At 48.8% G+C, this 23,321-nt stretch overlaps 7 protein-coding genes across 7 annotated transcripts; 5 read left to right on the top strand and 2 right to left on the bottom strand.

Moving 5' to 3' along the window:
• Positions 1–1,135: 1,135 nt before the first annotated feature.
• Positions 1,136–3,436, bottom strand: TRP1 (bifunctional anthranilate synthase/indole-3-glycerol-phosphate synthase; the record flags this gene model as incomplete). Its single annotated transcript, XM_033565411.1, has 1 exon — positions 1,136–3,436. One exon carries the CDS (start codon positions 3,434–3,436, stop codon positions 1,136–1,138), a length of 2,301 nt encoding a protein of 766 aa, XP_033431168.1.
• A 427-nt stretch (positions 3,437–3,863) lies between these two features.
• Positions 3,864–9,482, top strand: ATNIH1004_000702 (nucleoporin; the record flags this gene model as incomplete). The annotated part of the gene is made up of 4 exons (XM_033565410.1): positions 3,864–3,931; positions 3,985–4,921; positions 4,978–8,055; positions 8,118–9,482. 4 exons carry the CDS (start codon positions 3,864–3,866, stop codon positions 9,480–9,482), a joined length of 5,448 nt encoding a protein of 1,815 aa, XP_033431167.1.
• A 635-nt stretch (positions 9,483–10,117) lies between these two features.
• On the top strand, positions 10,118–12,051 carry ATNIH1004_000701 (acyl--CoA ligase; the record flags this gene model as incomplete). Its single annotated transcript, XM_033565409.1, has 4 exons — positions 10,118–11,178; positions 11,261–11,549; positions 11,635–11,738; positions 11,817–12,051. 4 exons carry the CDS (start codon positions 10,118–10,120, stop codon positions 12,049–12,051), a joined length of 1,689 nt encoding a protein of 562 aa, XP_033431166.1.
• A 1,486-nt stretch (positions 12,052–13,537) lies between these two features.
• Positions 13,538–14,257, top strand: ATNIH1004_000700 (uncharacterized protein; the record flags this gene model as incomplete). Its single annotated transcript, XM_033565408.1, has 1 exon — positions 13,538–14,257. One exon carries the CDS (start codon positions 13,538–13,540, stop codon positions 14,255–14,257), a length of 720 nt encoding a protein of 239 aa, XP_033431165.1.
• An 858-nt stretch (positions 14,258–15,115) lies between these two features.
• On the top strand, positions 15,116–16,276 carry ATNIH1004_000699 (uncharacterized protein; the record flags this gene model as incomplete). Its single annotated transcript, XM_033565407.1, has 2 exons — positions 15,116–15,280; positions 15,416–16,276. The coding sequence occupies 2 exons, from the start codon at positions 15,116–15,118 to the stop codon at positions 16,274–16,276; spliced, it is 1,026 nt and encodes a 341-aa protein (XP_033431164.1).
• Positions 16,277–17,146: 870 nt separating this feature from the next.
• Positions 17,147–18,425, bottom strand: gpaA (guanine nucleotide-binding protein subunit alpha gpaA; the record flags this gene model as incomplete). The annotated part of the gene is made up of 4 exons (XM_033565406.1): positions 17,147–17,190; positions 17,253–17,809; positions 17,866–18,208; positions 18,308–18,425. The coding sequence occupies 4 exons, from the start codon at positions 18,423–18,425 to the stop codon at positions 17,147–17,149; spliced, it is 1,062 nt and encodes a 353-aa protein (XP_033431163.1).
• Positions 18,426–21,850: 3,425 nt separating this feature from the next.
• ATNIH1004_000697 (Smr domain-containing protein) lies at positions 21,851–23,216 on the top strand (the record flags this gene model as incomplete). Its single annotated transcript, XM_033565405.1, has 4 exons — positions 21,851–21,867; positions 21,917–22,012; positions 22,551–22,748; positions 22,883–23,216. The coding sequence occupies 4 exons, from the start codon at positions 21,851–21,853 to the stop codon at positions 23,214–23,216; spliced, it is 645 nt and encodes a 214-aa protein (XP_033431162.1).
• Positions 23,217–23,321: the final 105 nt, after the last annotated feature.

The following is a 23,321-nucleotide window of genomic DNA, read 5'->3' as shown; positions in this document are numbered from 1 at the left end:
CATCCCATCTTTTCCCCGTATGATCCTCGAAAAACTTCTTGAAGGATGCAGCGCAGTCTCAGCTCACTTTCCGGCCACGTGAGAAGCTGAGTGCTTGACTTGCCGATACGAGTGTACCGGACGCCAGTGGCGTTGACGGGCGGATTGTGATTTGATTCGCGTATCTGTCTGCTTTGAGCACGTTGCTTGGAAACCAGGGCATATAGGAACAGATATATATCTAGGCCCAAGGAATAGGGACAGTAATTTACATATCTTGAGCTCAAACTTCTCTCTGGTCATATGGATTGCCTTGCGAGTGAGTGTTGCATTGTATGTCACACCCTCTACATCCGTGTACATATGAGAGTCAGCTACCTGGCTGAATTAGCACTGGGTTTCCAACTCCAAGAGCATTGAGACATACATGCAACCGAACTTACCTTTGGAATGCCCGAACCAACGACAAATGGGTCTTTTGTTAGCTTGAAATGCTATCAATATATCCCTTTCCCACCGTAGTAAGTAGACAGAGATCGATGCAGTACTACTGTACCTGCTCGCCTGCTTTAAGGCTTCGACTGTTGGTTCGGAGCTTTCTTTGTCCATTCTGCCTTTACTTTTCATTCTTTAAACTGTGTCTAGGCGATAGGGCCTTTCGCGTTTTGGAGCTTTACTTTTCCACTTTAATGAATCTTCCCGTATCTACTGGGGAATCTTGTCTCCATTGCCACTAAAGCTGCCAACAGAGCAGGCGCAGACCTTCTGGAATGAATATCCCATTGTAGTCCGATGTACTCATGAAGTAGTATAGATTGCTGAAAATCGTAAGCGGTAGATGGGTTGAGAGGGTGGAGAGCTGTGAGGAACACGATGAGGTAACTGAAGGATGATGAGATAAGAAAATAAAAAGAGAGATGTAGGTGCTATTGAAGGAAGTGATCACAAGGTGACCTGAAATATATTAGTTGTCTGATGTTCTATAGAAGATCCAAAGTATATGTGAGATGAAATTTGATACATAGAAGCCCGAAAGTGATAGTTCAAAGCATATCAGCATGTTTGCAAAATGAAGACGAAACTCGTAAAAGCATCATAACAGATACATGGGAACATGTCAATCCTCCAAAGATCATAACGAAAATATATGTCAATTTTAAAGAGCTTTCACTGCCTTCACAAAAGCACGGATCTTATCCAGATCCTGGGCTCCGTTCGACTCGACACCAGAGCTAACGTCCACTCCGACTACTTTGTGGCCTGATTCTCCCAACGCCTTGATCGTAGTGGTAACATTGCTAGGATCTAATCCACCGGCAAGGATAACGCGCAGGCCACTGTCTCTTTCAAGAACTTGTTGGACGCGCGACTGATCGAGTAATTCACCAGACCCTCCAGCCCCAGAGTCTAATAGAGGCAAACTGTGGTAAGCTCTCCGAGCGATCCCGAAGTCGTCGAGGCCAAATTTGCGAATCACAGGCACTGGAATTATCCTGGCCCATTCTAGGGGCTCGGAGCCGTGCAGCTGAACAACATCAAGTTCCAACTTTTGTTGCTGAGCCAAGATGTACGACAACGGCTGATTTTGGAACACACCCACGAGCAAGGCACGAGCAGGATGACGCAAGGTGTTGGCCGAGTAATCGAAGTAGTCAATGGATGTCGCACTTGATACTCCCTGCGATGCAGCACCCGCTTGCACGGCGGGTCGCTGTGTCGATTTGATTACCCGAGAGATACGCAAGGCAACATCATCTGGAACAAGTCGTTTCCGCCCTTGAACCAAAATGATACCCACCAGATCTGCACCGGCTTCGACTGCAGCTCGGGCACCATCTTCAGATCTAGTGCCGCATATCTTGACTAATGGTGGGCCTTGTGATGCCTTTAGGAGTTTCTCCGTGCTTCCTCCGAGAATCTCTGCGACGAAGGCGGATGTGTCTGGGGCCCGCATGAGGGCTTCACCAACAAGAATGGCTTTAACGCCATCTTTCTTGTAAGCCTCTACATCTTTGGGTCCAGATATTCCACTCAAAGCGCAGACAATAGTACTTTCAGGCACCTGATCCATCAACCGGGTCGTGGTACTAAGGTCAACTTCGAAGCTAGTCAGGTCTCTATTATTAACACCAATGACCTCGGCGCCAAGCTGAACCGCAATCTTCATCTCTTCAGGTGTATTGACTTCAACGAGTGGCTCCATTCCAAGGCTCTTGGAGTAATGGTATAGTCTAGTGAGAAGTTCAACATCAAGCATTTTCACAATGAGCAAAACAGTATCAGCACCGGCCAGTCGCGCCTCTAGAATTTGATATTCGTCAAAAATAAATTCCTTTCGCAGGATGGCGGGTCGATTTGTCACCCCTTCCAGGCTCTGACGAACGGCACGTAGGTCATCGATGCTACCTTTGAACCACTCTGGTTCTGTAAGAACAGAGATGACGCTGGCTCCGGCCTTAGCATATTGTCGAGCCTGTGCAGGGGCGCAGGCTGTCTCAGCAATCATGCCCTTCGAAGGAGAAGCACGCTTTATCTCGGCCATGAGGGATAAAGGATAAGATGATTGCCTTAGCCGATCAGGGAACGAGACCTGCGGAGGTGCAATGTTGAGGTTGTATGCAGCTTGGAGATCAGCTGGACGTTGCGAGGGGGTCCTTTTCTGGATATCAACGGCAGCTTTGCGGTGATCATAAATCTTTTCTAGGATCGAGACTTTCTTGTCCGCCTTTGGAGTGCCGATCGGGGCAGTCACACTGTTCTGTTTGCCATATGGCTTCCCATTGCCTTCCCAGGTTCCTGCTGTAAGGGAGAGGAAGTTCCTAAACATTGTCCGCCCATGCTCTGTCAGGATACTCTCAGGGTGGAACTGAACGCCTTCAACGGCCAGCTGCTTGTGTCTAACCCCCATTATAACGGTTTTACCACTGTTGTCGTGCAGCTCCACGCAGGATGACACCTCCAAACAGTCTGGGACAGTCGAGTGGGTTCCAGCCAGCGAATGATATCTGGTAACATTGAGAGACGACGGTAATCCTTCGTAGACACCTTTGCCGTCATGTTTCAAGAGGGATGTCTTCCCATGTAAAATCTCTCCTGTCACATCGACCTTCCCGCCAAAAGAGTAGATCATACATTGTTGTCCCATACATACACCAAAGACCGGGATTTTACCACTGAAATGTTGGATTGCAGCGTTACTGATGCCAGCATCAGACTCCGGGTGGCCCGGACCAGGGCTGACCACCAGGTGAGTCGGCTTTTTGGCGATCAGTTCCTCCAGCGAGATTTCGTCATTACGAATAACATTCACCGTAGCACCCTCCAGTACCAAGTACTGATAAACATTCCAGGTAAAAGAGTCGTAGTTGTCAATGAGGATGACATTTGAAGCGCTATCCCTCTGCGCAGCTATGGTGGGATGGTGGGGGGAATGGTCAATAAGATCGGAGCCCGCCATGTCTGGAAGCTGAGTCCAGGAGAGGAGGGTTTAGTTTGAGTTTTTGAAGTGATCAGGGTAAAGATGGCTCAAATATCGAAGGGTCGATGAACGAAATCTGCTTTCCCAGTGGTCGAATTGGTGGTGTTGAGTGCTAGATGTAGGTTTGAGTCAACTGCAGACACGCGATGGAGAGTTGCCTTCCGAAACCGGCTGTTAGTCAAACAGCGCAAACTGTGGCCTTACCGCCTAGAACTAAACTCGGATAGGAATTTATTGTTGATCTCTAGCTAAAAGTGCTCCTTGAATATTCTGGAGTTCCCGCCTTCAGCTCCAACGCTGTGTTCTCACTCTCTTGGTGCTCCAATTGTGATACCTTTTGGCCCCTGGTGCCCGTCTTTTTCTGCAGTGATTGTCGAGAATTTATAATGATATAGCTGTTCCTTCAATGGCTCCCGTTCCGGAAGCCTATTTCCCGTCCCTGGACAAATGCTTCTCCGGGGACGTCCAGCTTCTGTACGCGCATTACATCTGCGTCTAGAATTTTGGCTAATATTATGTGTTTTTAGATCCTGGAGTAGAGCTTTTCTCTACACATGCCACCCAGACGACGATGTTGACGATACGGGCAGCCTGCACACATTTTTGTCGCATCCAGAAAGCGTCCAACTTCTTTCGAATTGTTTGAATTCTTTTCCGTCTCCCTCTGCCAAATCCAAGTCAGACTTCGAATCGAAGACCGCCGCGATCCATGCTGAAACAACTGCGCAAGCATCATATGATTTGAAGGAAATAAAAGCGGATGCTCTATGGCTTAGTCAAAAAGCTGGTATAGACGAGACCAGCGCCCTTCGCATCACAGTGCTCGAATGGCAGAACCGCCCAGCCACACGGCTAGTTACAAGAATCGCGGAGGGGGAAACTGCAAGCTTACAGGCTGCAACGGGAGTTGAAAACTTCCGTAGAACGGTATCCGGTCCCAGCTTTCCGGAAGTTTTAGGCCAATATCCGCGCTCTGAGAATGACGCCTCTTTTGCCTCCGAGGTAGCTCGGCGTTTACGGTTGCGCAACCTTTATCTGTTGGAGAGAAGCCATATTATTAAAACAGCTCGAAAGCTTCTAGCACTTTTCCTAACCAGCAAGAGCAATGGAAACTTTCCACAGCAAAACGATATTGGTCGATTTCACATGTTGTGTGAGTTGGGGGCAGCTATTTTCAAAAATAAACTTTCTGGGGAGGGCAGGCGCAGCTTCATCCAAGAATGTATCAAGAACATCCAAAGTCGACTCTCTGCTTTGAAGGGTGACGGTGGTTGGCTCGGAGCTGCGGAGAGCGACGAAAGCATGGAAGACATGTGGAGAACGACCTTAGTTGAAGAAATTCTGCACATTTTGCAAATGCTGTTCCTACAGCTCCAGGCATCTACGGAGATTCTGGCGGCAGATCTTCAATTAAGTTGGCTTCGACTGATGGTTGACTACAGCTTTCTAGAGCCGCTCCAAGTTGTAAGTTCTCCTATGATTTCAGTATTTCTCTAGCTAACCTCAAAAAGCCATGTCAGAACTCGATAGAGATCCTGATGCCGGTTCAGTCCTTCGTATGCCTGATAACAGTTGCTTTTTTGAAGCTACATCTTACTGTGCCATTTATCATTGACAAAGCCTCGGTCCACGACTCCTCTAAGTTGCCGTACTTTCTCTCGAAGGAGGAAATTGGCCAGATAAATGAGATATTTGTTACTCAGGGAATAGATTCAAAAGTCGCCAACCCTGCAGCCTTTTCTTGGGGTCTGATTCTGCACACGATGAGGGAGCTTGCTATTGTCGAGAAGGAGGCTCGAGAACTGCAGCAGTTCCACAGTGCAGTCGACTCGTTCCAATCAAACACGCCGCATTCAAACACAGAAGCTTCCGAGGTTTCTTTATACGAAGAGCTACTGGAATGCGCGCAGACACCCAAATTTACGGCTGATGAGTCTATTGCCGTCTTGACTTCCGATGCAATAAAATATTCTGCCTTTGACGCTATCATTTCTTTGGCAACCAATGTCGGATCGACATCGGCTATTGATGATCCTCTGACAGATCATTGGACTCGCACAGCACTTTTAGACCTCATTCGGGTTGCCATGATCTATTTGGAGTATTCCCCCGAGGTCGTGGAGTCGGTGTTGGCAATTCTTTCAGGGTCTGCTACTCAATGTGCAGGGCCCTCCAGTACCCCGTCAGCTTATCCCAGTGATCCACGGTATAACTTCACAAAGGATGACCTCCTAATGAACAACATTTTCCGTATAGCACGATCACGTTTTCCATATGAGACGATACCGTTTTTACGATTTTGCAGAGCTCTCGTCAACAAGGATATGATTAATGAGGAGGGTCTCCCTGAAATAGTCAGCGAACTGGAGAACATGGAAACCTTTACACAAATGGTTCCTGGCGACTTCCAAGGTTACGAGACAATTCGAGAAGATGAAAATGCGAACCTTGTTACCCTTGCTCAGTCTCTTCCAATGATAGGCTCAGCCTCTCCGCAAATACCAGACAGCCAACCAAGAAATGCCCTTGTTGTCACAGGCTCATCTCAAGTACCATCTGCCACGATTGGCCAAGTTGTATCTGAGAGCAAACCTGCGGTGGTCATGTGGCACCATAGATACTCTTGTTTGAGCTATCTTGGGAGCTGGCTGGAGGAATGGAATGAGAGCGGAGGATATTCGGCAGGATGGGGTCAAGATTCGAACGCAGAAATAATTGGGCTACTAGCGGATCTTCTCACTGCTACTAAGGATGTGCAAATTCAAAAGGACGATGGATCTAGCGCCAAGCGAATTCTGGAAATGGCAAGCGATGGATTAGCTCGTCAAAGCGATATCATTTCGGTTATATTCGAGATATTTGAACGCAACATCTCAAGCCTTGGCCCTAAAACAGGCTCAGACTGTGTGCTAGAATCGACTATTGCCTGTCTGCGTTTTATTTGCGCTCTTATTGCTGTATTGCCTGGCAGGGTGTGGCCATTGCTTTCTCGGAGTAACCTGCTTGGGTCCGATGGAAAAGGAGTCCTAATGACTGCGATTATTTCAGCTATGGAAGTAACATCGGGTGAATATCCATTCCTTCTCGCCTGTGTCCGTCTCTTCGAGGCCGTTGTGGACGATGCTGCTTCCCGTGCAGTACTAAGAAAAAGTCCGAATCCCCCTGCTGGGAAGATAATATCTGTTTCTGGCTGGACTGCCGGTGTCCCGTCCCATATGATGAGAGGTACTTTGTTAAGTTTTGTTCGGGCAATGATCGAGGTCTACAACAGCAGTATCAACTGGCGATTTAATACCCCGGAGCAGAGAATCGAGCTGAACACCGGCCTTGCTAAGACATTCGAAAGAATTCTTTACTACACCTATGGTGCTAACGACACTGTGAAGCTAGATGGCAAAGTAACTGGGGTATTCTCTTCATCAGCAACTTACCTACTGGACGTCCTACGGCCGCAATCGGCAGCCGACTTGCCGTTCAACCCGATTCTTAGGCTCATTGCCGACGGCCTTCAAACGCCTCCCACTCTATACCTTCGGCATTTGACATTGGTGGAAAATCAAGTGAAGTCAACGTTGGAGTTCTCAACTAGGCTTTTGCAAGCGGCCCAGCTTCTCGATAGCTCGCCGTCATTGTTAGAAGAACAATTGTTCAAAGCAGCCCCAGTTCTTGTTAAATTATATGCATTGCATCACGCCTACCGCCTACCAGTTATCTCACTTCTTGACACTTTGGTATGCGGAGCTGCTCTAGATCCAGCGAATGAACCACCGTCCTTGGTTGGCCACTTAGGGGCCGAATCGTCTTGCCTCTTCCTTGATGTCTTGTCCCAGTTTGATAAGCCTTTAAGTGATCGTCGCTTGCACTTGGCAGTATGGCATATGCTATCAACCTTGGTCAGCAAGCGCCAACAATGGCTTGCAGTCTATATTCTCACAGGGTCCTCCCCTCGCCAGACGCTAAAGACTGGTGACCAGAAAGCACCGGCGATGAGAGGTGCACCGTTTTTGAAGATAGCTCTTGACGTGCTCTCCAATATCGGGCAAATTGAGCCCCAAGCCTCTCTCCCATTATTGGAGTTCATTTCTCATGCGCAGGAAAATTGGCCTTGGGCAACGCCTGAGCTGAAAAAGCATCCCCAATTTTTTACCAGTATCGTGAATTATGTCTCCAAGTTGAAGATCTCATCTATGTCTGTAGTTGACCAGATTTATGGGACACGGATCGCATCAGTTGTCGCCGATATTTGCACTGTCTATCTGCATTCTGCCAAGGAAATGCACGACCAGACTTTCTACAAGATGCTGATTCCACTAGTGTCTTGGTATGCAAAGGATGCTGTTGATGTTTCCGGATATAACGCCTCTTTGCACGCCAATCTGAGAAGAAATTTTGAGATGAGGTATCCCGGGTGCAAACTTGTAGACTTCAAAAGGACAGTCTTGCAGCCTCGCTCTTTGGGACGAGATTACTGCTACGATCTCTATCTGGGCGAGAAGCTTCTAGCGTATGATTTCGCTTGGGCAGGTACCCGAAATCAAGGGTTTGCTCAAGAGTTTGAACGAGCGAACTTGAACCTGTCTCTAGTTGAGGCGCAAGTGGTATGTACCTACAAAATATTCTTATGGATGATATCTAATGGTCTTCTCTCTCTTCATTACAGGGCCTTCTTCACAGCTGGAAGTTCTTTGCTATTGAACACTGTTCGGACTTCATGACGGATCGCGAAGTTCAGAAGTCAATGGCGCTGGTTGTCCGGAGGTGTTTAGAAGCAAATACCAACGGCGTTCCCCAAGAGGCGATATTTGACAGGGTTCAGCAGACACGGGTAGAATTTAGTCAGGCTCTGCTGCAACGACTTGTCGAGATTAGATCGAAAGGCGCTGAAGTTTTTAGCCTGCTTGGGGTTGTATGGGACACGTTGCGCACTCGCCGCGCAACGTATGAGGATGCGCTGATCAATGATGACACTGACTATTACCGATCACTACTCAATGTCCTGTTCCTCGCTCTTCAGTTCCATCTTGACTCCCCCTCACGAACGGTGCCTGAAACTATCAGCAAGAAGGCAGAGATATCGTCCGATCTAACGTTCGTCGTCGAGATTGTGAAAACCGTGGTCGCTCAAGGGTTCAAATCTTTGACCACTTACTTACATGAGCAGCCTGAGAAGTGCACGCCGAAAGACTTTGCCATTCTCACGGCCATACTCCAAAGCTGTTTGCAAGTGAAGAATGTCGACCGTTTGTACGAGCACATGGTTTATCACATTGCCGACAACGACACAGCTCGACATGCCGCTTCGCTGTTTTCGTGGGCCGACCAACTGGCCATAGCAGGCGACCCCGTCTACGGTGATCTGAGCATTTCCTTCCTTGTAAAACTATCTACCATACCAATGCTCGCCGAACATCTCGCCGTCGAGGCGGTCTTGGCGAGGCTCGCCACGTGCCGACTGACGGATGCTCTACGACAACCGAAGGGATTCGGGCCATTTGACCCTGTTCCCCGGATGTATGCGATCTGGACGAACGGCATTCTCCCCCTGTGCCTGAATCTGCTTTACCATGTTATTCGCACTGCACCGGAAGTCGCGGCTTTCCTCAACCAATTCGAAGGCCAGCTCACGCGGGCAGCCGAGTGCTTTGCCACCGGACGCACGTCCATTCCGACTGGGACAACCGGCCAGAAGATATGTTTGAGCATGGCTTCGGAAGCATACTCGCTTGCCTTGATTTCCTTCATCATAAACCAGTTCCGGAAGGCAGGAGCCAGCATGGGGGTGGATGGGGAAGCGATCCAGGAACTGAAGTGGGATAAGGGTCAAGTCAAGGAAGACATTGAGGAGCTGCTCGAGCGCCGATCGAATCTCCGTGCCCGCATCGTGGCAATCGGCGATAAGGAGGTGGAGTTGGTACGACAGAAGCCGGTACATGCTACCTCGGGAGCGGAGAACCGGCTCGAAGAGAAAATCGTGGGTGAATTACAGGCAGTGCTTGTCTGTCTGGGGGGAGAGGAGGCCGAATAATGATGATAATAATGCTACCAAGTTCAGAGTATTTACTTTTTTCCCCTATTTTTCAATACGTCGCATGGATTTGCGGATGGGACGGATGTAGAAAATTAATTTTAAAGACAAGAGAATATAACCAGTGCACTCTTACTCTGTCTATGCTTCCAATCTTTGTATCTCATACTTCCGAGTAAACCTATCGAGCCCGTTACATTACCGAAAGCAGATGAGTAGGATCCTAGTTTAGGAGATGAGATGATCCTGTGACCAAAAAGAAACCATGACCTGATTCCCCTCTCTATCCCCCGGCAGATTTATATTTACCAAACGTCGAGCTATGGAATGGACAAGCACCAATGGGTTAATCCCGAGGTCGGCTGTTGGTTGGCCCTCGGATGATTGGCATGCAATAGCCGCAGGATTGCGGGGGAGAGCATCACTAAGATTCGAAAGATTAGAAAGCTTCTTCAATTCGCCCTTTTGATTTTACGACGGATTTATGCATCCGGACGACTTCATATATTAGTTTCCCTGTTTTCCGGGCGATTATTACGTCAATTCTGCAAAAGTATATATATCTATCTCGCCTCCAGACCGTCCATTGGGATTCAATTTCCTGTCCAGTTTGATATTGGATAGTCCTTGTCACAATGATATTCAAATCCCGTTGGCAGATTGATATTCCTGATACTCATCTGGCGTCTCTCGTGTTCAACTCGCCTACTCATCCTCTCTCCAAGACCCATCGGTGTTATTCCGAGGCTGCGAGGCCAGACACTCATTACTTTACGACACATGATCTCCGATTATGGTGTCAAAGGTTTGCGGTTGGGTTGAGGAAATCCGGCCTCCAACCGGGTGACCGCGTCGTTCTATACTCCGGCAATGATTTGTTCTTTCCCGTCGTCTTCTTGGGCGTCGTTATGGCAGGAGGGATCTTCTCCGGGGCCAATCCCACCTACGTGGCCAGAGAGCTGGCGTTTCAATTACAAGATAGTGGGGCAACATACCTGATTTGCGCCGAGGGGAGTTTCGACACGGGTATCGAAGCGGCCCAGCTGGCAGGGATGACCCGGGACCGTGTTTTCGTGTTCAATAACGCTGTCTTTGATGGGAAGGGCGAAGCCAAGAACGGCTGTCGCTACTGGGGAGAGCTCATAGCGTCCGTTGACGAGGGAAGTCGATATGCCTGGGATGATCTGTCAACGCCCGAAGAGACCAACCGCACTATGGCTCTCAACTATTCGAGTGGTACCACGGGAAAGCCCAAAGGGGTGGAGATCACACACAAGAATTATGTTTCCAACGTCTTGCAGTACAACTATCTTTTCTATCTTAATCCGGAGTGGAAATCGAAGGCGGCCAGGGCGCGATGGCTCTGTTTCCTGCCAATGTATCACGCGATGGCCCAGAACATTTTCATCGCGGGTGCGTTGAAACGAGGGGTGCCAGTGTATATCATGCCCAAGTTTGATTTCATCAAAATGCTCGAATACACCGAGAAATTTCGAATTACGGACCTCATTCTGGTGCCACCCGTGGTTGTGGCGTTGGCCAAACACCCTGCAGTCAGAAGTGGTAAATACGACCTGAGTAGCGTCGAGACGGTTTCTAGCGGCGCAGCACCCTTGGGCAGAGAGGTCTGCGACGAGGTCGAGGCCCTATGGGAGCCGGGACGCATAAATATCAAACAGGGATATGGGATGACGGAGTATGTTTTGTCTTTCCTTGCACGCCAGGACTCGCCCGGCGGCAAAGAAGACGCAAGCTAACGTGCGAGATCTCTTTCGTAGGACTACCTGCTCACTGCTCGGTTGGAATCCGATGGAAAAATGCCATTCGGCATCGGTTGGAGAACCGAACGCCAACTGCGAGGCAAAGATCATGGCCGAAGATGGAGTCACGGAGCTAGGACGGAACCAGCGCGGCGAGCTTTGGGTTCGCGGGCAGAATGTCATGAAGGGCTACTGGCGGAACCCAGAAGCAACTAAGGAGATCAAAACCGCGGATGGTTGGCTCAAAACGGGAGATATTGCTGTGGTAGATGATCAGGGCAGATTCCATGTAGTTGACCGGAAGAAGGTGAGGCGAGCACCCTTGTTACATGGATATACAGAAGATAAAAATGAGTGGTGTGGTTTGTGCGTACGCTGACAGTCCTTGTCAGGAATTGATCAAAGTGAAGGGCAACCAAGTTGCGCCCGCCGAGCTAGAGGCCCTTCTATTGGAGCACCCTGCAGTTTCGGACGCTGCAGTGATCGGTGCGCTAGTGTAAGTCGCCAAACATTTCCCTTCTAGAAGACGTCGTCGACTGGAAAACCGGCTAATGCATTGGGCGTGGTGGAATAGGAATGGCGATGAACGTCCTCGGGCATATATTGTATTGAAGCCTGATCAAACTGCCACGGCAGCCGATATTGTGGGGTTCATGAAGGGGAAAGTGTCAGCAATCAAACGGATTACCGGAGGGGTGGTCTTCATCGACGCGATCCCCAAGAATCCATCTGGCAAGATCTTACGAAAGGAGCTTCGAGAGCGGGCCAAAAAGGAACTGCAGACGGATGGAATCACCGCCAAGCTATAGGTCACATTCTGTAGAAATTTTCATTTCTTTTTTTCTCTGTATGAGCTTATCGGCTTTTCTGATGCTTCTGGCCTCATAAATCTCTCGACTGGATCCCGTCCAATTTCAAGCCCTACGGAGGACATTGGCGGGTCGTTCTTTCTTGTATTGGGAATTGACATAAACTTCTTTTCGATCGACGGCATGCGTTGGAGGGACCCGGTTGTTGGGTCGAGAGGCGACAAGAGATATAGTCCTCTTAGTCTCTTAGATTATTAGGCTGCGGATTTGCACTGAGAAGACCTATTAGACAAATCAACCCGATGAAGAGGTCCAATAAAGAAGAGCAAACCCCAAGCCAACGGCGGCACATACAATCGCTAGACTGGGAACTAGAAACACCGGATCTCGTCAGAGTTGATGTCTCGAGGGAATAGAAGAGGGGATGGGGTACAGGGTAGATTAAGTGTCACAACGGTTGCTAGGGCCTAAAATACCATTATTAACGAACCCATGGCATGGCGAGCTGATGCTCCACCGGGTAATCCTGTCGGGTCCATGCGAACAGTGGAGGAGAGGGATCTACATGGACGCGGACGGAGGAGTCGATCTGGGAATGGCTGAGCTGAGATGGGAATGGACAATTGATATGCACGATAGATAAAAAGTTTTGAGGGGGAGAGAGAATGAGAGAATAATTGATGCTAGTCACCTGAGATCGAATAATACGATGTTTCTGTATGGTATGGACGGTACGGTACATACGGGTGCCTCTACTTGGTATGCCCTAACGAACTCCTGCTAGCTCTTTAGTTAGTGGTGGCGCACCAGCTTGAGCTGAACTCGCCTGGTCTGGAGACGTCCTTCCCGAATTCTTCGCCCACCCTGGTCCTATGATCGCGATGCTTTTACGGTTGGGATTGATTCTCGTGGGCTCTCGCCCACTGTATAAGCTCTCGTGGCTGATCATGACGCAGCTGGACTGACCTCCCCTCGCCCTCTCTGACCTCTAGCAGGGATGGCCGGTGTGCTACAAAAAATGACTCCAACCCACCGGGTTTGTGTACAATGTGTCCCTGCATGGTGGAGACGCGAAGGTGAAGTCCTTCTCTGCCTGACTGATTCTTGAGACGCGAGGTTATTTCTTTCGATTCTGGGCCTTGTCTGGTGGTTTATAAAGATCCCCTGCCATTTCTTCCCTTATCACCAGACCCATTCAACCATACCACCTTAATCTCTATACGTACCATCCTCTTGATCCTTTGGGTTTTATTTTATTCCACTATACGTCTTATCTCTCTCCCTTTCTTCTCTCTCTCACTTCCCCCCTCCAGGCTTGAATATTTGTATCTCCAACTGGCCATCAATACCGAATCAACGGCCATAGCAGCGCACAGCTCTATACGAACCCAAGTCGGCATTCAGTCGAACTGAGAATCCAGTATTTACAGACTGGAGAACGGGGAACTGAGGTCCTCCTTCCAGTAGGGGGCTAGAGACATAGGCGATGGGCCTTGAGAATGACGATTTGGCCGTTTCCCAAAATCTTCAAACCCTTTCGTTTGGAATCACCTTTCCTGTCACCTGCATCCTTTGTATCCTAGTCCTTGTCCAGCGCATCCGACGACAACCGCAGGGCAGGTTCGCTCCGTCACAGAGGCAAATGGATCCATCGCCTTCTTCGCCAGACATGTCTGGTGGCAAAGAGCAGCAGCCAGTGGGCAAAGAGGCGCCCTATTTCAGAGACCCATCCTACAATGCTACTACCAAATTCCCTTCAGCCTGTGATATCCTGCAGCCTTTGTCTCAGTTGGCTCCTTTGCCATCAAGTGGCTATCTCGCTGCAGTTCTAGGCCGGGAGCGCCGTGATGGCAACAAGCAATCATATCCAGAGGACCAGACCCCTACAGCCTACCTTGGCTCGTCTGCCACTAGCTCGGGCGGTACTAGTCGTCCAGCTACTTCGGACACGAATGAGAGCTCCTATCGCTCAGGCTCGATCTCCGGAGGATCTGATGCATCTCGTCGCGGGTCCGAAGATCCGCAGCAAATTGCCCTCTCACCGACAGGGTGGCGTATAGAAGGCGATCCAGAAGAGTTTACCGGCCTGTCCGGTTCAGAGGGGGTCCAATCGGTCCAGAAGCGAAGTCAGACAGTCCAATATCTCTACGATGTAGATGACGAGCGTGTACGAACATGGAAACGAATGATGGTTGAGTACCACTGATGGATATTTTCTATTATATTCCATTTTTATTATTCTTTTGTGCGTGTCTGCTTTCCTTTTTGCTTATACATCCAACCTCTGAGGCTGACATGGTGAACTGCCACTATGATCCTGTCTTTGAATTTTATTTTTTTATTATTTTTTCGGGCGAGCAAGAGGGCGCATGCTATGAATGATGATGCCTAAAACTAGGTGGCGGACTGTTTACTTTTTAACCGAGGACGATATACATACTTACTCCTCCTGGCTTGGGTTGACGATTGATGATATTGGCTGTTTATGATATGGAAATTCGCCTAGCGAATAAGGCTTTTTCTAGTGGCGAGGTCTTCCCCCCGGCCACTTGCTTAGTAGTATATCTGGAATTCTGGGTCAGCATAAGCCTCATCCTTTTTGCCCAGTGTCTAAGAGACCCCTCCAATAGCAAGAATCGACGTACTTAGTAAGTGCTGTTACCTAGTAGAAGATCGAAGAAGCCTTGAGCCATTGCCCAGTACGGTTTCTTTTATTAACAGTGGCAAATCAACGCCTCATCAATCCACGAGAATGTCTCATTACGGTATTGATCCTCTTGATTTAGTAGTCACGCTGCATCGTCATCTGAGTCGTATCGAAGTGATCATGCACCGTGAGATTGAGGCTCTGACGTGTGACCAACTGAAGATATCTACGTACAATTGTTAACTGTTTGAATTACGTAGTTGTGCAAGGAAGGTGGCTGCTGACTCATCAGGTACTCCAACGGTTCCAACATGGCATACATGCATTCCACCATCCATCCATTCATTCATTCATTCATGCCTAACTGACCACTCATCCCCCTCACCTCCCTTCCTCCCCAAATTGACCCAGATCAGAATGACGATAACAACGTATCCCTCGTTATCTCCAAGTAGCGACTCCGACCTCGCTGTCCTCAGTCTCTCCCGTCTCTTCGCCCGTCTGGAACATAATCTCATCTCGTCGGCCGCGGACCTTTCTTCGCTCCGTCAGTCAGAATATCAGCGACTGAGGGTTGGTGCGGTATGTGCTTGACTTGTCCGTTTTCTTTCATATCTGGGAGACTATATGTTATCCATCATTACTCAATTCGATTCTACTCTACTCATCGGTAGATAAAAGAAAAGATAACTAGAGTGTTAACAAATGGACTACCAGAATCTTGAATACGCCCGCACCCACCTCCAATCTCTTGAGCGCAGCATCCCACACCTCAAACCGCTGGATCGACGCCACGACCTCCAGACCGAACTATCGCGGAACCGACAGACGCTGAAACGTCTACAGAATATTCTGGAGGAGATCAATGCCGAGGCGGACGTGCGGGCCACTGTTCACCCTCTACAGCAAGAGACGGACGACTACGATGACGTTGAGTCTTTATCCCTCGATGGGGAGGGTCTCCTCGGTACGCCTGCGGAGAGTAGCACGGGAGAGGAGCGACGGGAAGAAGGAAGAGAAGAAGAGGATGTGGAGGAGGGGAGAGCTGGACTAAATGTGTCATCGATAGCACCCATGTTGACTAATACATCTCCGCCCTCAACAACAGGTCCCGAATCGACAGCACCTTCGCCCCCAGCTACGTTACGGAACCGTCATACCGGCACGGACCGCGAATCAACTGCGACAGCAACAGCAACAGCAATAGCAACCGGATCGGAGCATATGTCTTCCCCGAGTGGCTCCAAAGTTCGAGAAACCGAGCAGACGTTGTCGACACATCGCGCTGAGCAAGAAGATCTGACCAGCTCGCTGTTGTCACTGGCTAGCCAGCTGAAATCCTCCTCGCAGGCGTTTCAAGCGTCTCTGGAGTCGGAGAAGTCAGTTTTGGCGCGGGCGGTGGACGGACTGGATCGCACCACGGCCAATATGGAGGCGGCGGAACGGAGGATGGGCATGCTACGGCGTATGACGGAGGGGAAAGGATGGTGGGGGCGGATGATACTGTTTACATGGATTCTAGGCTTGTGGCTTGTAGCGGTGCTCATTGTGTTCCTGGGACCCAAGCTGAGATTCTAGATCAACGTATGTCGGCCAGGATGCCGTCGGAGTTTTTGGCGTTTGACAGCCGACAGCGCGCTTGTTACCGAGATACCAATGTGTTTTACAAAGTTACAAATAAGGCCTTACGGCATTTGATATCTAGAAAAGGCGATGCGATGGCTATAAGCAAGCAGATGTAAATATTTCAAAGTCCTTAAACTTTGATGATGACCCGGCATGACACATGAGAAAGACATGATAATCCATGTACCCTGTCGTTCCCCGTGCCCATGGCCCCGTCGTCGGACATGGTACCCGCTGCACATCAGACCAAGGAAAGATGCGTGATGTAGGACTACACAAGTTTGGTGGCGAGGGTACCAAGAGGTGATGGGATATCCAGCTTGAAAAGCAAAACCGTAAGAAAACGGCAAAAGCAAAGGCCAGAATGAGAGAGTTGGGTAATCGGGACACAGAAAGGAACCAAACAACATAAGCATTTCAAAGGACCACGCAGGAGGGGGAAAAAAAAAGGGGGGGGGGGGGGCGGGGGCATAAAACACAGGGCCTGAAGGGCCTGCTTAAGTCCACAGACAACCGGCTGTCCTGACGGAACAGAATCGGATGAAACGAGGAATGAAAAGGAAAACTCCTGCTCTGTGTCATAGATGGATATCGGTAATGCTGATAACAAAGAGCTGGCTAGATATCATTTCAAGACAAAGGAAATAAAAAACAATTAGTAAAATAGACAAGTGAATGTCTGAACGCCGGTATCTTTAAGAGAGAAAAAGAAATAGAAAAAGGAAAATGCGACCATATATGGCGAACACATCCAACCAAAAAGATTACAAAGCCATGTAGCATCCGGTCTAAATGTCGAGACATCCGCATTGTTACCAATCATTAGATCAAACCACACAGTCGGAGGTTCTCCTGGATAATAATATCTGAAATAGTATGTTAGTTTCATGTGGGCTAAGAAATCAAGTGCAAGAGATGAGAAGTTTACCATTTACTGCGGCCATGACGAACCGAATTTGTGTGGTATCGGTGGCACAAGTGAAGTGCGTGTAGATCTGTTTTTGCTCCGCCTGGTTGAGAGACACAAAGCGGTTGAGGATATAATCACAGGCAGCGGCATAGTCGGCACCACCCTCGTAGTCGGGGAAGTAATTCTTCATGGGGCTGACGGGGAGCTTCTCCTTGAACCGATCGATCTTGTTCAGGAAAAGGATAATCGAAGTTTTCACGAACCACCGCGAGTTGCAGATAGAGTCGAACAGGGTGAGCGCTTCCTGCATACGGTTGACCGTTTCATCTTCGAACAGAAGCTGGTCATACTCCGAGATGGCAACCAAGAAAAGGATGGTCGTCACATTCTCGAAACAGTGGATCCACTTCTTACGTTCAGAGCGTTGGCCACCGACATCGAACATCCGGTATGTCAGATCACCAATAAGGAAGGTGGTCTCCGTGATACCCGTCGTCTTGACACGGGAGCGGAGAACATCCTGGTCCGTGGGAAGATAATCGGGCTGAGCAATTCGTTCGATGGCATCGAAAAAGCTGGAAGCCAGTTAGCCAATACGACGATCCACGACAAGATGATCGACCACACTCACTATTTCGCCGAGTCGTTCAGTTGATATTCGCGGGAACGCTTGAAGCACTCCTGCACACCCGTATCACGCCAAAGTGCCCCAATAGCATTACCAACCTCAGGGGGTAGGCTGTCACCTTCGATCTGGGCAGGCTGCATGAAGATGGTCTGCACGTGGTATTCATGACGGGCATCCTCCAACGGAAGTTCCAGCGACTCCATTGCCTCTAAGATGACACGCATCGACTGAACCGTGTTGCTGTAGATGATTTCCTTGAAGGATTCCCGTTCATCGCGCGAATATCCACCCTCGTTAATCAGCTTCATCTGCTTGAGAATGGTCGATTTGCCCGACTCTCCAGCTCCTATGGGTATTCAGTTAACCAACCAGTTCATAAAACGTTCTTTTATTTTATTTTATTGTTCATCTGTCCCCTTCCTGAAAGCCAAGTGGGAATGCATACCGAGTAAAAGCATCTTGATTTCATTTCGCTGCATCATCTTGTCCCGCTTGAGCTGATTCTCAATCTCTTCATTGCGGGCCTTGCCCTCCTTATCCTCAGTGCTCATTCCACAACCCATCTTGGCGGTAGTTCAATGAAAGTATTCGAAAGGTGGTGACAAAAGATTCGAGGAACGGTGGTCGATGAGAATGTCTCTCAGTTGGATACAAGCCTGCCAAGGGTGAAGATGTCAGCCAAAAGGAATTCTCCGTGGACTGCGATCTCCCACAGTATGCACTTGGCATCTCTGAACGTGACACAACACGGGAGAGCCACGGATGTAAAAGCGACAACCAAAAATGAAAGCTGACAGCCTTGTCTCCAAACCAAATGATCGTGCGGAAGCAAGGAGGTTCAGCCGACCCATCCAGCCTCGTTGGATGGACAGGGAGACGGGCGGCAAAAGAACATCGAAAAGAGGTACAGAGAGAAGGATGACTTACTGGACACAGAGTCTTCTTCCACGTAGGACACGATCAATTACCTACTTGGATACGAAAGAAGGAATTTTGGGAATCGAACGCAATGGCGGATGATATTACAGAAAGGCCAAGCGACCGTCAGGAAAACGGGGAGGAGGTAAGGAGTAAAAAAATGAAATACAGGCGCGTAAGTAGGCTGGGCGGAAAGGAGGCGAAGGTGAAACAGTAATACACCTCCAGAAACACGGAAGTGCGGGAAGACGAAAACCGAAAAGAACAAGAAATTTAAAAAACGAAGGAAGGAAAAAAAGATGTATAGAGACTCCGATTAGGCGTCTGACCAGCGCAATCCACGAGAATAGATGGATTGCCTGAAGAAAAAAGAGTTCGGGGGTGAGAAGGAAAGGGAGGGAGGGAGAGATGAGGAAGAGACAGGAGTGGGAGGGAAAGATGAAGAGAAAGCGAGAGGCTGAGTGACCAGGATAAGCTTAGCAAGGGGCGAAGGACTGGGAAAGAGGGGCGTGATAGAAGCCTGTCCGTCAGTAACGAAACCACGCTGGACTTGGGAGGCCAGAAAAGCTAATGGGAGGGGAGAGAGAAATAGCCGGGAACTCAACCAGCAGCCAAGTGATTGGAAATGGGAAAAAAGTGACGAGAGGGGACTCGTCCGTCGTCCTTCTTTTCTGGAACGATAACCATATTCCTACTGGATCGTCAATAGGGGGGTGGTGGGGTGCTGGCTCGGGAATGGGTCTAACTAGGCCACTTATGTTACCTAATTGGTGGTATGGTAAGGGGTGATGGTGGGCCGGTCCCGCTGGGTGGTCCAATGACAATATTCCAACGGCCATCCCCTTTTCGATGAGTGGCCCTGAGCTTATTATTTCTATTAAAGCATCCTGGTTCATGTACCAGTAGGTCTTTAGGGAGTTACTACCTGGAGACTAAGGTAAGTGCTACCTAGGTATGGGGTAGCATGTAACGATATTTCCTACACGTGCCAGGGGAATAGATCCTTCTCCAGCCAGGCCAAGAGGGATCGTTATGCCTATGTACTCCAACTCTTCTATTCCGTACCTACTGTAATCCGTTGAGGCTATAGTTACTAGGCTATTGATGACAGATACAGTCTCGATACGAGACGTCAGGGACAAACGGGGAGCGAGCGTTTAGCGCCAGGTGATGAGTTGACAGGGAACTCTCTGCAAATGTCTGATGATTAATGCTCATTGGCATGGTTTAATTTCCGGATCATGCAGATCTACTGATCGACAAAGTCATAGTACTGGGCTACCTTGCTTAGGCCAGATGAAGTCATGCCTTCTATCTTAACAGTAAATAAGTACAGAGTAAGCCTAGTAGAATACTCCGTACGTACCTTAAGCATTGGAACGTGGACTGTCAAATAATTTTCTCCGTTTTTTTTTTTTTTACGTCAGTGACACAAGGCTACCAAAATGCCATTGGTCTGCAAGGAAGCAATTTAACAATTCAACATCTCCAGTTTCAAGTGCCGCCACTAGTGGAGATTGAACAGTACGCTCAGCGTCTGATCGCCAGGCACCTGGCAAGTATGTACTTACTTGGCGTCGTCAAAAGCAGTGCATTTTTCCCCTTGGTGGTGGTAGGTTCCATGTGAATTCCAGAAGAACTAAGAAAATGGGAGATGATGGATATGACATCTATCCATCCGGTTGCTTTTCCCACGTGCATGGTAGGTAGTACCGTCGTTTTGTATCGTTCAGTGCTGTCCTTACTCTCCGTCTTAAGTTACTCTGTGTACGGAGTAGATAAAATTATTTGGACACTGGGAGTGTTCGATTCCTGTACTTCTGTTCTCCGTCTGGTCAACTGGATATCTCCACGAAACCGTCGTCGATCTCTCCGCACAATAAAAAGGCCCTACAGCCAGGTAAAAGAAATGTGAATGTTCCGATCCAAGACGCGGAAGGCTGAGACGATGCATGGCATTGTCTCAAAGTCCAACTGGACTTACTCTGCAACTGTTGAATTCAAACTACCCCACAAGGAAACAATGATTCCCGCAGAATCTCGGGCTAGTGTTCCATCGGGGTTCCATTGTGCTTCTTTTCTTCCATGGACGCTTCGCGCGATCGTACCATTGAATGCATCGTTCATGGCTCTGCGATGGAGCTAGAGACAGACCTCTCCACCGTCTAGTGTTTTTAGTCTGCATCTCCTTTTTGTCTTCCCCTGGGCCTCGTGGATATTAATCTTAGAAATACGGAGTAGCCCCATCATACGGCCTGTATGTCATCTCAAATCAGATTCTTCCCCGTTATGGGTCCTGAATACGACTATTGAGCATACACTGGCGCTATCGTCATTCGAACTGCTTGTCATAACGATCGGTTAGTTACATGATCGTTGAACATTGTTAAGTATTGGCATGTGCCATATTATGAGTGCGTGTCATTTCAGGGTTTTCTTTTGCCGAGATGTCGGCAACACTTCATCTACGCTGCAGAACGCTTCTACATCCTTGCCGAGGCAGTTTACTCAGCTTTCTTAACACATATTTCATAACCCCCCCAATTCCATCTATTGCTCCAATCTCTTCCTGTTACATTCCCTATATCTGTCTTTCTGGGACTGAGAATCGAATACAGTCGGGCAGGTTTAGTATACGATGCGACTGGATGTAGATGAATTACGCTGGCCGATCACTCAAAAGAATACGACTACGCAATCCAGATTGGATCGAATGTGCGGAACTAATCCAGCTAATCAAATTATCTCTAACGAGCCTGTTATGCTGGGTTATTCTGGCGGCTTTCTTATCACTAGCACTTCATCTGGAGAGACATAGATATAGTGCTTCTCGGAAACAAAGAGCCAATTTCAACGATCATGAGGTAGAAATCCGCCTCCATATGAGAGTAGTATCACTGCTAGTCTCTTATGTACTACAGTTGAAGATTGCTATTCAGGATGCACTAGAGGAAGGGGATTTGCAAGGATCAAGCCCATGGCTCGTAGTGGAACTGTCTTATCCATTCCCTTGGGGCACTATCGATTTCCTTCTGCAATCGAGGTGGAACAGTCAGATAAAATTCACAACATGGGTCAACTGTTGATGTAAGCCTCGCAACTTCTCATCACCCAGGAAAACATCTCGAAATGACAGGTGTATATCTACGAGCTATCAAATCCGTGTTAATGTCAAGGAGAAAATCATCGACGGATCGCTGCGCGAACCGCGGATGGTCGATGGTGAAATTAAGTATGAACCAGGTCCCATCAAATTTAGCGCAGGCCGCCTCCGATCGCCGATCCGATATTTCTTCCTTTCCATACATTTTTTCTTCCTAATACGATTAATTTGATTACATTGTACCATTCGGCCCTCCCTCTTATAAGACCGGCCAGTATTATTCCTTTATATGTATCATATATTTTCCTCGTTGGATTAGTCGACCAAAATGCACGAGATGTCATACATGGGTCCTCGGGGTGCGAACTCAATCAATCCTTCATCCCCATCCCTCTCCTCTCTAACTCTACGGTTTTCCAACCACAGCCTTCAACCATGAGCAAAGCAGCGATGCGGAAGCAGAATATGATCGTCTCCGTGATCAGGCCAGACAGGAAGCCTCCAAGCGCAATTCATGTTTCCAACGGGTGCGGTTTTCCCCATCCTCGCCAGTCACCGGCGCCGCTCGTTCATCCTCCTTTTCTCCTCAAGAAAAGAAAAGAACTAGACAATATCAGAGGGCTAACGGGGTTCCCTCTCTTAATTAATAGTCGCAAGAAGCATATAGCAATGGCGATGGCGCATTGGCCAAGGAACTGTCGGAGCAGGGCAAAGCTCACGGTCGCAAAATGGAGGAATTCAATCGCCAGGCATCCGAATTTATCTTCCGAGAGAACAACGCCAACGGGCGCGTAGAACCCGATACTATCGATCTGCATGGTCAGTTCGTGGAGGAAGCGGAGGAGATCCTGGAACAGCGAATCAAGTATGCTCGGGAACATGGACAGACGCATCTTCACGTGTGAGTCGGGCCCAATACTCCTTGGTACCCAGGTACTACTGAGGACCTGTTTGGGTGGGATGTTTAGAGACTGACTGACTTTGGTTACTTGTCTCCAGAATCGTCGGAAAAGGGAATCACTCTGCCAACCACGTCCAAAAGATCAAACCCCGTGTCGAACAAGTCTGTCGCGAACTTGGCCTCCAATATGCCACCGAAGAGAACGCCGGCCGGATCCACGTCAACCTTACTGGTGGACCGGCCGATATGGCCCAGAGTGGTTATACCCCGTCTCATCAGCAGTATCCCGGCCAACAGCCCCATCACCAACCACATCACCAGCAGCAACAACAGCAACAGCAACAGCAACAAGATCCTGTGGAGCAGATGGTCAACGCGATCCTTCCGCGTGTCTTACGCAAGCTGGAAAAGGCCTGCTGCGTGGTCATGTAGTTTGATTGTATATGTCTATTTTTTGGGGGGTGTTGACGGGTCGACTAGTGGTGTATTGCATGTAGATGATACTATATCCTTGCCTTTCTGGAGTATGAATGGATT

Source organism: Aspergillus tanneri (genome assembly GCF_003426965.1).
Source record: "Aspergillus tanneri strain NIH1004 chromosome Unknown AapTan_2_pilon_pilon_pilon, whole genome shotgun sequence".
NCBI lineage: Eukaryota > Fungi > Ascomycota > Eurotiomycetes > Eurotiales > Aspergillaceae > Aspergillus > Aspergillus tanneri.
The sequence above is the reverse complement of the archived record's forward strand: the minus strand, read 5'-3'. Positions and strand labels throughout refer to the sequence as shown.